Source organism: Fulmarus glacialis, unplaced genomic scaffold (genome assembly GCF_000690835.1).
Source record: "Fulmarus glacialis isolate BGI_N327 unplaced genomic scaffold, ASM69083v1 scaffold4757, whole genome shotgun sequence".
NCBI classification, from domain to species: Eukaryota; Metazoa; Chordata; class Aves; order Procellariiformes; family Procellariidae; genus Fulmarus; species Fulmarus glacialis.
In genome coordinates, this window is record NW_009222454.1 from 85771 (window position 1) to 98147 (window position 12377).

The 12377-nt window shown below is 43.4% G+C and overlaps 1 protein-coding gene across 1 annotated transcript in view; it reads right to left on the reverse strand.

The window, feature by feature from the left end:
- Positions 1-10813, reverse strand: part of HECW1 (HECT, C2 and WW domain containing E3 ubiquitin protein ligase 1) — a gene marked incomplete at its 5' end in the record, with an annotated part of 85786 nt that extends 74973 nt beyond the window's left edge. The window contains 4 exon segments of the mRNA XM_009581443.1: positions 1068-1169; positions 4574-5941; positions 8560-8660; positions 10671-10813. Of these exon segments, the coding sequence (XP_009579738.1) occupies positions 1068-1169; positions 4574-5941; positions 8560-8660; positions 10671-10813 (1714 nt within the window).
- Positions 10814-12377: the final 1564 nt, after the last annotated feature.

Here is a 12377-nt window from a genome sequence, read left to right on the forward strand (position 1 = left end):
TACTGTGCAGCTGACGCCAGCATCGGGGCTATTTTCGGCTTAGGGAATACTGACAGCATGGTTGGTAAATGATGAATTATTTGTCAAGGGCACCATAGGCCAAATAAGTGTGTTCCCTACTTGGGCTTTGAAAAAAGAGAGTGCTTTGTTTATATGCCTGGTTGTTTTTCTGAGGCACTACACATTGCAGGTTGTTAAATCATGTGCTGAAGTTGAAAGGTGATCAGCAGCACGTTGCAGGGCATAGAGTGCACTCTGCTGGGCACTTGACGCCAATGCAAAGAGCGGGGTAATCCTCCAGAAATACGCAAGGGAAAAGCTACAGAGACAAGTGAAAACATCTCCAGCAGTTGATTCGGTGATAAAAAATCCCGTATTATTAGCATGCTAATCAATCACGCTACTTAAGACCCTCTCATTTTTATCCAGCGCAACTGCAGACATCACTACAGTCCATAATGAACATAAAATTCACCAATTATCAAATCCAAAGACAGTACAACAAGACCATTCTACGTGAGCTGCCTTTTCCCAGCTTCTGCTGGTTTTGCTGAGATTTGGACCTGTCTGTCCCAGGAGCATCCTAATTGTGAAAAGGTTCCTGCTGGACCTCCAAGCAGAGCTGACAGACCACAGGGACTGCCATCCCAAACCATCTTTGAAGTTGGTTATGGAAAACCTGGAGACGAACTTTCTAGAAAAATCAGAGTACTTTGCTGATACACCACCCAGAAAGCTTTACAGTAAGGCTTCTGGAACACCTGACAGATACCCACTCATTCTAGTCTAAACACACTGACTGGAACCAGGGAAATATTATTTTCCTTTCACGGTAGCTAAGGAAGAAGACGGACCAAGGCAGAGGGAGGTTATGGAGCTTGTCCAAAATAACATGACAACACTTGAAGTCAAGATCAAACAAGGGAAACAAAAGGGCATATTGCTTGGGTTCTGAGAATGTATATACAGAACAGATGGGGTTATTTAGAAAGACATACTGACCTCTACACTGTTTGAGTTAACAGGAAAAGCTGAAAAATGCAATAAATTAAAAAACTAAAGCTTACTTGGTGGAAGAGGCTCATCGATAGTTGGGTAGTGATGATGGTCAGGCCTCAGAGAAGGAAGCTGGCTGACTGGCTGAGAATTATGGAGTAAAGGACAATCACCTACGGACAAGATATTCAAGACATTGACAGTCATACACTGTTTTCACAATGTGGTTCAAAAAATGTGCTACTGTAAAACAAGTGATTATTTTTTAAATAGGTTAGCCTGGTGTACTAGCAGCTCTGGTTACTCCTATTTTCAGGCACTATTTTAAAAACAACTCATATGCCAAAGAATTATTAAAATAATGCAGTCAAGGCTCTGATCTCAGGTTTGAGTCAATGCTAAACTATTATGGGCCAGATTCTGGACTCATAGACACACAAATGTAAGCGAGAGAAGAATCAGGCTTGATCTCTGAGAAATACTGTGCATGTACAACCAAACTCAAGCTTCTGCAGAAATTGGCAGGAACATGCAAAATCCTGGTTCCAACTTTTAATTCATCCCATCAGTGGAATAAGAGGCTAAAAGCTGCCTTGGAGCTTTCTCTGCTTTTCCAAAAGATCAATGGCTGTGTATAAGTGGATCAGAATGGCAGGATTTTGCAGTCCCCGCAAAGCAGATCATCCCCTTCTATAGGTATTTTTCATAATTCAAAGAGTCCATCTTGGGTGGAAGGAGGGAGAATGAGCAGAAACAGGTAGGAGACAGGTGGTAGAAGAGAAGGACAAAAGATAGTGAGACATAGTCAGGATCTGAGATAAAGAAGGAAGACCTGAGATACAGAAGAGGGAAAGAAGAAGAAGAAGAAGAAGAAGAGAGAGACACAGTAAACAGTGCGGAGGAAGTTTTTAAACACTAACATTGTATATATGTCTATATATCCACACACGAACTAAATGAAACCTAAGCAAAAGTCCAAACTCATGTTCTGTTGAAAGAACAAGTAACTTAAGATCTAGTCAATGTTTATAGAATCCTTTAAGAAACCAAGAAGTTATAGAAGGGATGAAAAAGCATTCCTAATCTTAGACTTAACTGTGAGAATAAGGAACCTGCATGTTAAAACTTCACAGGTTCCAGAATTACGATTCCTTCTTGGTCTATCTTTAAAACCTTAGAAACCAGGACTATTTATCCTACTAACGGACACATTTTCATATTGCATGATAACAGTTTTTCACTATAACCTCCAGCTCCAGGTGGGCCTGCTAATACAGATACAATCCGAATTGCATAAATATAACATTTACATGCATCAGAAAGATGCACCTTAGGAAAAAAAAATATTCAGCGTTTCCAACATCACCAGAAAATTACACAAAGATACTTTAAAATTAAAAACCAGACCATTCAGCTAAGCCAAACTCACTGTGTGGTGGCTGATTTAGTTGTCTCTAATGTCAGAATCTTAATAGCCTAAGAATGAACATTTTGTAAAAAAACCAAACATATAGGTATCAAATATAAAAAAACATTTACCAACAATATGTTTTTTCTTTAAACAACCAACAGCTAGAAGGCAGAAGCCAATTTTGTATGAAACTGTAAAAAAATCTCACACCATCCAGAAGTGAGAAAAATCAGACAAAAATACTCCCTCTTCTAGGTGCTCTGATGATAGCGTATGGCCTGTTAAATGTCTTCATTAAACCACTTGTGTATAGGCGTATCTCACAGTTGCATCTGCTGCATGTTTTGAACAGACAGCAGAGTTGTGTAAGTTACTACTCAGTGCTAAAACTCCATCTCTCATAGCATTAAAAACTGTGCTGTTACTACAGGTGTTGTAGCACCTACTACCAGACCATCCATCTTTTTTTCTTTACTTACCTCACCATAATTGACTCTTCCCTAGTCAAGATAGTTAGGCCAAGCCAGCGGAAGCATGGTAGTATCAGTCACCTGGAGTGGATGGAGGTGACCACATCTACTGTATTTGTAACAGCTGCCAAGTCATGAAACAATGTGCACATTTACTGAAGCACCCTTCAGTATCAAGATATCAAGAGTGCTAAGAACCGGGCTGCCCTTCAGACACACTCGCTCTCAGCTAATCAAAGCAAAGCCACCATGAACACTGCAGTGCCCTTTATACAGGCTCAAGGGGCACAATCTTGGAGCTGTACTGAATCCATATGCAGAAGATACCCTCTCCCCCCACATCCCCTCTTCAAAAGTACACACAGTCCAAAATAACCATCAAATCTGTAAGCATGGTCTCACACACACATGCTCGTGCCCCCTTAGGTATACTTGCACATAAATGCTGTCCACACGCAAAGACCCTTGCCTACAAGGAAGGAAACTGTGGGTTTCTATACCTCTGTGTACTTCTGAGAATTTAATTCTTTAGCTGGGCTAGATTCTGCTCTGCAGAGTGAATACTTGCCTAGGCCCAGCTGTCTAGAAAGTCTTTACACAGTCCAGCATGTAAGGCCACCCTTACACCTTTCTTTCTGCTGGGGCAGGGTCTGTGGCAGTGGGAAGGTGGGGGTAAATAAATTGGGAATAGAGAAGGAAAAGGTAGAAGGATGCTTTGTTTGGGGTTTCGCAGTGATCCCCAAATATGTTATCCTTTTGGTGCCATTTTAATTTGGTGTCACTTGTAGTGGGAGATAGATGACTCAGGATTTGGGAATGCAGAGACTACTTCTTGACCTTGCTGCATACTCCTTAACTGATGCTGAGGCCTTTACTTCTTCAGCTGGAGAAAAATGACACACTAGCTGAAGAAAAGACGAGTGATAAATCCACCCTTCATGTAACTCCATATGACATAAAATGAGTTACTAAAGGGAGGAACTTAATGTAATGGTTTGGAGGAATTGGTGAAAACAGTACCTAAATTACAAAGACAAAAAGTTACCTTATTAAGTATGTTTTATCTCTAGAGAAGGATAAGGAGATGAGAATTTTGTTCAATATAATTCGATTTTCAAAGCATCTAAGAAAAAAAAAAATCTCTGTTGAGTTGCCCTATGGTCTGTGAAATCAGGGCTAGAAAACTGGGTTCTTAAGAGACAAATATTTGCATTTCTCCATGCTCATGACTCTGCACGGCTACCAATCATATACAGACACCGGCCCCGATCTTTAACTGGTGTAAATCAGCATATTCGCCCCTTGACAAGCACAAGCTGGTCCTCTCACTGACTATCAGAGACATAGCAGCACATCAGATATGTGATATGGAACAATCCCAGGAAATAAGGAATGAGTTGGTGGATGTGATAATGCTGATCTGCCATATAACTACAGTAGCTAATCTTGATTTTATAATGATGCACGTATATCTACAGGAATCCATATATACAGATCCCCATCTGATTTATTTGGTTTTGCTGGGATTTTTAAGGACAGGCTCAATTATCCAACCCTTCCTGATATCTGGCCCAGCTCACAGCCCCCAAATTTGTATGAAATAAACCATGAGCTATCTGAAACCTCGATTATCTGATGCCTACTGTGACATCCAGATAATCAGGGTTGCTCAGTGCATCGATTCTCAGGATCTAACCTTCTCTTCTGCTGCTTGGACCTGCTATTGGGGTGTCTAGACTCTCTGTGGCTCTTTGTGGATTCCCACCATGAGCTACTAGTTCATCTGGCCACTGGGAGGAGCCATCCACTTGCTCCCTGTCCAGCTCAGGGCTCTGTACTGAATCTGGCACTGACTCAAAAGCACTGTTCTCCTCCTCCTCATCATCCTGTGAGGAAAAGACCGTGCTCTCAGAAATCTTCGCACTGTCGACAGAGGAGAAGCGCGTATGGCTGGAGAAGCGATTGTTACTGTCGTAACAGGAGGTGCTGTAGCAAGAAGTGCTGTAGCAGGAGGTACTGTAGCAGGAAGTACTGTAGCAAGAGGGGCTGTAGCAAGAGGTGTCGCACGCCTCACATTCGTTGTCACCATTGGGCCTGGAGCTCGACTCGCTCTCACTTCCTGTCCTGGGGGGTTCCCCATCCAACAGCCCATCATTTAAGTCAGAGAGTTGTTCATCCAAGGTCCCAGGAGGCACAGTTATCTGGCTGAAGTTCTCTTCAGCCTCATTTTCCAGAGGAGGCTCTGCTGCCACTGTCTCACTCTCACTGACCACCTCCTTCTCCAGTGCCTCCTTGACTGTAGACTCCTCATCGTTCTCTCCACCGTTGCCACCATCTTGCTCTTCTTCCCCATCGCTGCTCATCTGTGCCGAGGGCAGGCTGTGGAGCAGGTTGTGGATCCGTATGTAGTGCGTGCGAGGGGTCTCTGGCTCACCGCAAGCTGAAGCTATGACTGTCTCAAGTTCAGACACAGGCAGGGAGCATGGCCTGTTTTTCCTCTTTGCTGTGGTCCTCAGTTGTAGCTTGTTGTCTCCTTCCTCCTGGGCTGAAGCCCCTTCTTCTTCCTGACTCTTCTCTAGGTCCTTGCCAGCATGCACATCTGCACTCACCTCATCAATATCTAATGTTTCTATGCTGGTCAAGACTCCACCATCTCCCTGAGCACCAGAATTGACTTTGTTATTTTCCCTAACTTCAGTCTCAGGAGGAGACATGCAAGCCAGCAGAGCCAGCTGCTCCGTGAGGTCCGTGGCACTCAAAGAAGGCAGCACTTCTCCTGGGATGGATTCCGAGGGCTCAGGAAATGGCACCGCATCAACCTCCCCATCTCCTGCTAGCTCTTCATTTAAGCTGTTCTGGTTGACTTCCCCACGTGGTTTCACAGCCCCTGGGCTATCGACACTGTTCACACTGTATCCATTTAGCTGTTCTGGAGCTGTACTTTCTGAGGTCACTGTGTTGATGCATGGAGGCTCACCGAGGCTTTCCTCTGTGGGGTTGTTCACAGGGCTTTCCTGAAGGTCAGCTGGCTCAGGATCTGCACTAATGGAGACCTCTTCATCATCTGTATGAGACAGGAAAAGAAAATGCTCCTTTAACAAGAAGTGTTGATTGAACCAGAAGCTTGGCTGTGGGGGCACAGATATCCACATCAATCTGAGAAAATTAAAAGCATAAATTACAGTGTGAAATGAGTGGGCAACTGAGCAACTACCAAGAAATGCTGATTTTTTTTGCTAGGCAGTCTTTGTACAGTGGATTTAACAATCATGGGGCTTACTCATGGTCGTAATCTGTATGCAGCACCCTACCTCCTTGCAACATAACTTGAAGGTACACCTTCTTGAAACTCCTCTTTGAGCCAACTGGCATTGGAGGGAATATCATGGGAATGACAAGGAAGCCTTCCCTGAGGTTTTAATGACCTTTTTCTTGTCATGCTGAAGCTGACAGGACTCCACAACAGAGAATTTAAAAATTTGTTTTTCACACCCCTGAAAGGTGGTAACTTTCCCCAAAACATCCTTTGATGTGATCCTCATCTGTACCACCTCCTCCCAGACGTCAGACAACCCGGGTTCTTTCACGCCATCCAAATAGTCAAAAGACAGAAGTCAGGGTTTTCCAGCAAGGGGCAGGTCACGATTTCCAATCACTAATGCAGCTGCTGTTGGCTTGACAGAGCGTACCTGAGAGGGCACTACCATAGAGAGGCAAAAAGTCCCTGAGCAATGCTATTGAGACTTTGACATTAAAACCAAGGTTCAAACTTACACCATCATGACAGTGACTTCCTAATAACTACAAGAGAATGTGAACCAAAACCAAACAAAAAGGGAGGGAGGGAGGGGAACATTTTTTGGTTTACTTTTTTCATTAACAATAATCAAAATGAGAAAGTTTCTATATTCTCCATTTTTACTTATGAAGTGCTCAAATGCAGATGACTTTACAGATAACTCTACAGATTTGAGAAGTCGTGGCAATATGGTGAAATTCTTGCTGACTGGAAAAGGGGAAACATAACCTCCATTTTTAAAAAGGGAAAAAAGGAAGACCCAGGGAACTACAGGCCAGTCAGTCTCACCTCTGTGCCCGGCAAGATCATGGAGCAGATCCTCCTGGAAACTATGCTAAAGCACATGGAAAATAAGGAGGTGATTGGTGACAGCCAACATGGCTTCACTGTGCCTGACAAATTTGGTGGCCTTCTACGATGGGGTTACAGTGTTGGTGGACAAGGGAAGAGCAACTGACGTCATCTACCTGGACTTGTGCAAAGCATCTGACGCTGTCCTGCATGACATCCTTGTCTATAAATTGGAGAGACATGGATTTGACAGATCGACCACTTGGTGGATAAGGAATTGGCTGGATGGTCGCACTCAGACAGTTGCGGTCAACAGCTCAATGTCCAAGTGGAAACCAGTGACAAGTGGCGTTCCTCAGGGGTCAGTATGGTGCTGTTTAACACCTTTATCGGCGACATGGACAGCGGGATTGAGTGCACCCTCAGCAAGTTTGCAGACGACACCAAGCTGTGTGGTGCAGTCGACACGCTGGAGGGAAGGGATGCCATCCAAAGGGACCTTGACAGGCTTGAGAGGTGGGCCTATGCGAACCTCATGAAGTTCAACAAGGCCAAGGGCAAGGTCCTGCACATGGGTCGGGGCAATCCCAAGCATAAATACAGGCTGGGTGGAGAATGGATTGAGAGCAGTCCTGAGGAGAAGGACTTGGGGGTGTTGGTTGATGAGAAGCTCAACACGACGTGGCAATGCGTGCTTGCAGCCCAGAAAGCCAACCCCACCCAGAGTACTGTGTTCAGCTCTGGGGCCCCCAACATATGAAGGACATAGACCTGTTGGAGCGAGCCCAGAGGAGGGCCATGAAGATGATCAGAGGGCCAGAGCACCTCTCCTATGAAGGCAGGCTGAGAGAGTTGGGGTTGTTCACCCTGTAGAAGAGAAGGCTCCGGGGAGACCTTATAGCAGCCTTCCAATACCTGAAGGGAGCTACAAGAAAGCTAGAAGGGCACTTTTCACAAGGGCATGTAGTGATAGGACAAGGGGTAATAGCTTTAAACTGAAAGAGGGTAGATTTGGATTAGATACAAGGAAGAAATTCTTCACTATGAAGATTGTGAGGCACTGGAACATGTTGTCCAGAAAAGTTGTGGATGCCCCATCCCTGGAAGTATTCAAGGCCAGGTTGGATGGGGCTTTGAGCAACCTGGTCTAGTGGAAGGTGTCCCTGACCATGGCAGGGTGGTTGGAACTAGATGATCTTTAAGGTCCCTTCCAACCCAAATGATGCTATGATTCTATGATTCAGTAACAGCCCATCTAGCACTTCCCCAGGACAGGTGATAGAGAAGCAGATAAGACTTTCGTTTTCTACTCTCTTCTCTCCCAGTGATGTGGCAAAATAGTTGAAGCAGCCAAGAACAGGAGGGTATGAGACACCGGTAGCTCTAAGCTAAGGGCAAACAGGGAAGAAGTTGTGACTTACAATGCAAAAAAAGTCCCTGTGACGGGGGACTTTATGCACTTTGCTCATGACTGTACCTAAAGTCCCAGAGCAGCCAGGAACGAATTCAGATTTCTGAGGAGAAAGAATGCAAAGCAAAAAAAAAAAAAAAAAAAAGATCTAGATAAATGATGGGTTAAGACTGAGAATTACCTGGATGGATGGAAGAAGTTATCTCAAATCGGAACTGCAGCTGGCCACTGACATGATCTGTAGGAAGCCTGCGACCCAGAGTGTAGCTTACAACCCTGTCCCTGAAAGAAAACAAATATTGTCACTATAGACTATAACCTACCCAATGTCTACCGTGCATAGATAAAGCTGCTGTGTCCTACAAAAATACATAATGGTTTTCAAAGGCTATTCAACCCAGCCATGAGGGCATGTTGACTTGCATACGAGAGAACGAATGGCAGAGAAGGAGAGGACAATGTCTTCAATTACAATGGAACAGCTGAGTCAGTGAATAAGACAGGCTTCTGGGATACAAAAGCATGTATGTATATATAGAGAGAGAACGGTGGGAATGGAACTTCTGCAGTATGGGTATGAAAATATCGACATGGGAAGCAAACAACTCCCACTTCAGCTATTATAACAAGACTTCACTTCCCTGCTGATCTGACCATATCTACCCTTCTATAAAACCTTGCATTTCTCTATTTCCTTCCCTTCACCATCTGCATAAAATTCAGCTTTCCTGTCCTTTCTTTCAAAATCCTTTAGAGGCCAGTCCCCGCTTACCACCTTTCTATTTTCAAACTGGCTGAATGACTGCTCTTCATCTCTTTCCACCCCTCTTACCTCTATGAAGCTGAAATATCAGGAACACACCTTCCTGACAAGGTTGATCAATGACTCCATTCTGTCCTTGTGCAGGTCCCTCCCTTTGCCACACTTCATCCACCCCTCAGAACAGAATGAAACTATAGAAGAGATTAACTTCCCAGCTGCCCAAAATGAGGCTGAATCAATGTTTGCAAAGCATTTTTTGAGTGTAAAGGGTTCACTAAATAGTAATATTTATACATCTTTTGAAGAAACATAGTTCACTTCCAGTTGGGCCCAATATATTTGCTAGGATAGTTTCACATGCATCAGAAACTCATATAAATGAGATGATCTCAAGATTTTTGTATGATCTTTCTGAACTTGTGTGTATACTTCTCATTGAGCTTGTCTGAGATTTAAAAGCCACTATGGTATTAAAACTAAGGCAGATCTAGGTGCAGGTTGGAGGCACTGCTCTTGGCAAAGTATATCCTTAGATAGACAGTGTTTACAATAAGGAAGTAAAATAGGAAGATACAATCAGAAGATGGTGAGAAATCTTCTCGTACAGAAGGAAGCCAATGATACCAGTTATAGGGCTCCACCTTCCCCAAGCTGTTCTTTTCCATCTGGTTTCTAAAAAGCTACTCAATCTTCCCTACTTGAGAAACAGGGAGGTAGCTCAGTCCCTCCTGGTAGATTCAGCTGTCAATATCACAGCCAGTTTCTGAACCAGCTGTTCAAAACCACTTCCAACAAGCTCAGCTTCCTGCTGTTCTGCTGAATTGAGATCCAATTTTCAGAAATGCCTTCTTGGAAACTGCATTGCATATGCTCTCCTCAGGAGATGACTCTTTCTCTCCCTGCTCCTCAATGTCTGAACCTTGAAGTTTAGAGCCAACTTTTTGGCTTTGTCTCAATACTATCAATCTTCCTCAAATTGTGTTACTTTGGCAGCATACACCTTCCCAGGATTTTCATGCAAAGGGGAAGCAGGGCAGGGCTGGTGAGCTCAAGTGAACTGGTTATTCCTTGGCAGCAGGGTAGGGTCAGAAAGATTTAGTTACAACATGTGACATATATTTTTTTGTAATATTTCCACTGTCCAGGAATTAAAGGGAGGAGGAACAGATCTGGCATGATCACAGGTAATTCCCTGAAACATGAAAACAGCCTGTTGATAACAGTAAAAGAATATTCAAATTGAAAATATTGCACTCTCCAGATTTGCAGCCATGATACACAAAACAGTTTTCCTTCCTAAATGCCAGCTCTCTTTTCAAAATGCAATGGATAGGGTTATAGAGGGAATTCTTTGTCTGGCCCATAGTCCTATAAATTCTAATTAAGACCAACATCATTCATCAGACAACTGTCAGTTTAGTAACTCCCTCTCAACATCATTATATCACTATAATGATAATATCACCAGGGACTTCAAAACAGCAACACACTCGTTAAACAACGGAAAGTAGCATAAGCAGCAAATTTACCCTATGGCATGTCTTTCCAAGAGGCGTTGAACGGGCATAGAGAGTTTTCCCAGGAAACGCTTGATAATCGGTCGGCTCTTCGCAAATTTGTCTTTAACTTCTATTTCCAGGACATCCGTGGGCAGGGAGACAAAGCTGAACTGCTGCAATAAAGGAAGAGCACAGAACATGAAGCTGGTGGCTGGGCCACAACACCACACAGCTGCTAGCAGCTTATCAACTTCTGTAAGTCTCTGGATTGTTCACAGGACAGAAACGGTCCTTGGATTCCAAGGCATAGGCCTGCAAAATAAAAAGAGCTTGGCCTCAAAGCAGGCAGGTGAAAGCACCCTACAGATACTGTGCAATGCTGCAGAATCAGGCTTGGGGAATGCAGGAATTCCATTTATTCAACTCATGGTAGCATCCAAACACTCTAAACAAGGCTTGGTGATGGTAAGGACAATACACCTGCAGAAATGTTATGAACTCTGCCCTAGCAATGATTATTGATCTAAATGTAATTGCACAGATTATGGTTTTTTTCCTTTCCTCCCACCCCCAAGTTCTAAAAAATGTAAATAGCTGCGTGTAAGTACAACTGAACTAGCAGCCTGGAGAGATGTTTAGTCAGCATTTCCCTCCAAGTGAAATTAGTCCTCTTTGCATTTGACTGGCTATTTGTGATACTTCAGCTGTGAGGCACACCAGCTATTAAGAAGTGAGGATCTAGTGACGTGAAGGATACATGATCAAAGTTTTCAGATACGTCTTGAAATCTCTCCTTCTCTTGCTCATCCCTGCCTCCACCTTAAAAAGGAAAAAGTCTGAATAGATTGTTTATTTGGATCAAACTCCTAACCTGGTTCACAGCACAATCCCACAGACAGCTAAACCAGAAGGTAAGCCATGGCACAGGCTACCGGAACAAATGATACTGGGGAAGATAGGAATGGCACCATCTAAAACTGTTGTTGTCACCAAGTGCTTTGAAACATGTGACTGCCACCACAGCTGATCTGGTTTTAAGAACACCTATTTTTATTTGTAAGTAATGTTTCAATAAGCTTTTAGAGACTGTATGCATGCAAACCTGAGGTAGGAACAAGGAGGGTGATATTTTAGGTTGCAGAAGCAAGAAGTCCATGTGTACAGCTTCCAAGCATGGGAGCATTAGGGCACCTGGAGATGTCAGGATCTCCCCGTAGGGAAAGGAATAATAGTGAAAAGCAAATGTATTAGATAACTTGGCTTTGCTTGCTCCTAGATTGGCTAAATTCAGTGCAGACTGTGAGCTGCTGACACAGGTCACTGAATCCTTTTTCCAAACAGATCTGCTACTGTATCATCAATCAAAAAAAGCACATCTCTGCTCTGGTGCGCCATAGTAGAAAAACTGTTAAGACTGCTGTTCACCTAACTGAAAGGTCAGTATTGAACTGGAAGACAACTTCTGTAGGAAGTGAATATTGAGATGGATGAAAGGATTTTCTACCTTTCCCGCTGCCAGAAACAATCTTCACAACAGAATCATGCTCTGGGTTATCGAGGCCTGGAGTTAAGCCCTAAATTGCTTGCTCTATTGAATCATGATCTAATTTTTAGAAATACTTAGTTCAAATAGCTTCAAGTGAAACCAACGAAAGCGGGATATTCTGTTAATCAGGCCCTGCAAAAATGCAAATAATCAGAGAAATACAATTCAAATAACAGCTAAAGTGTTATTTT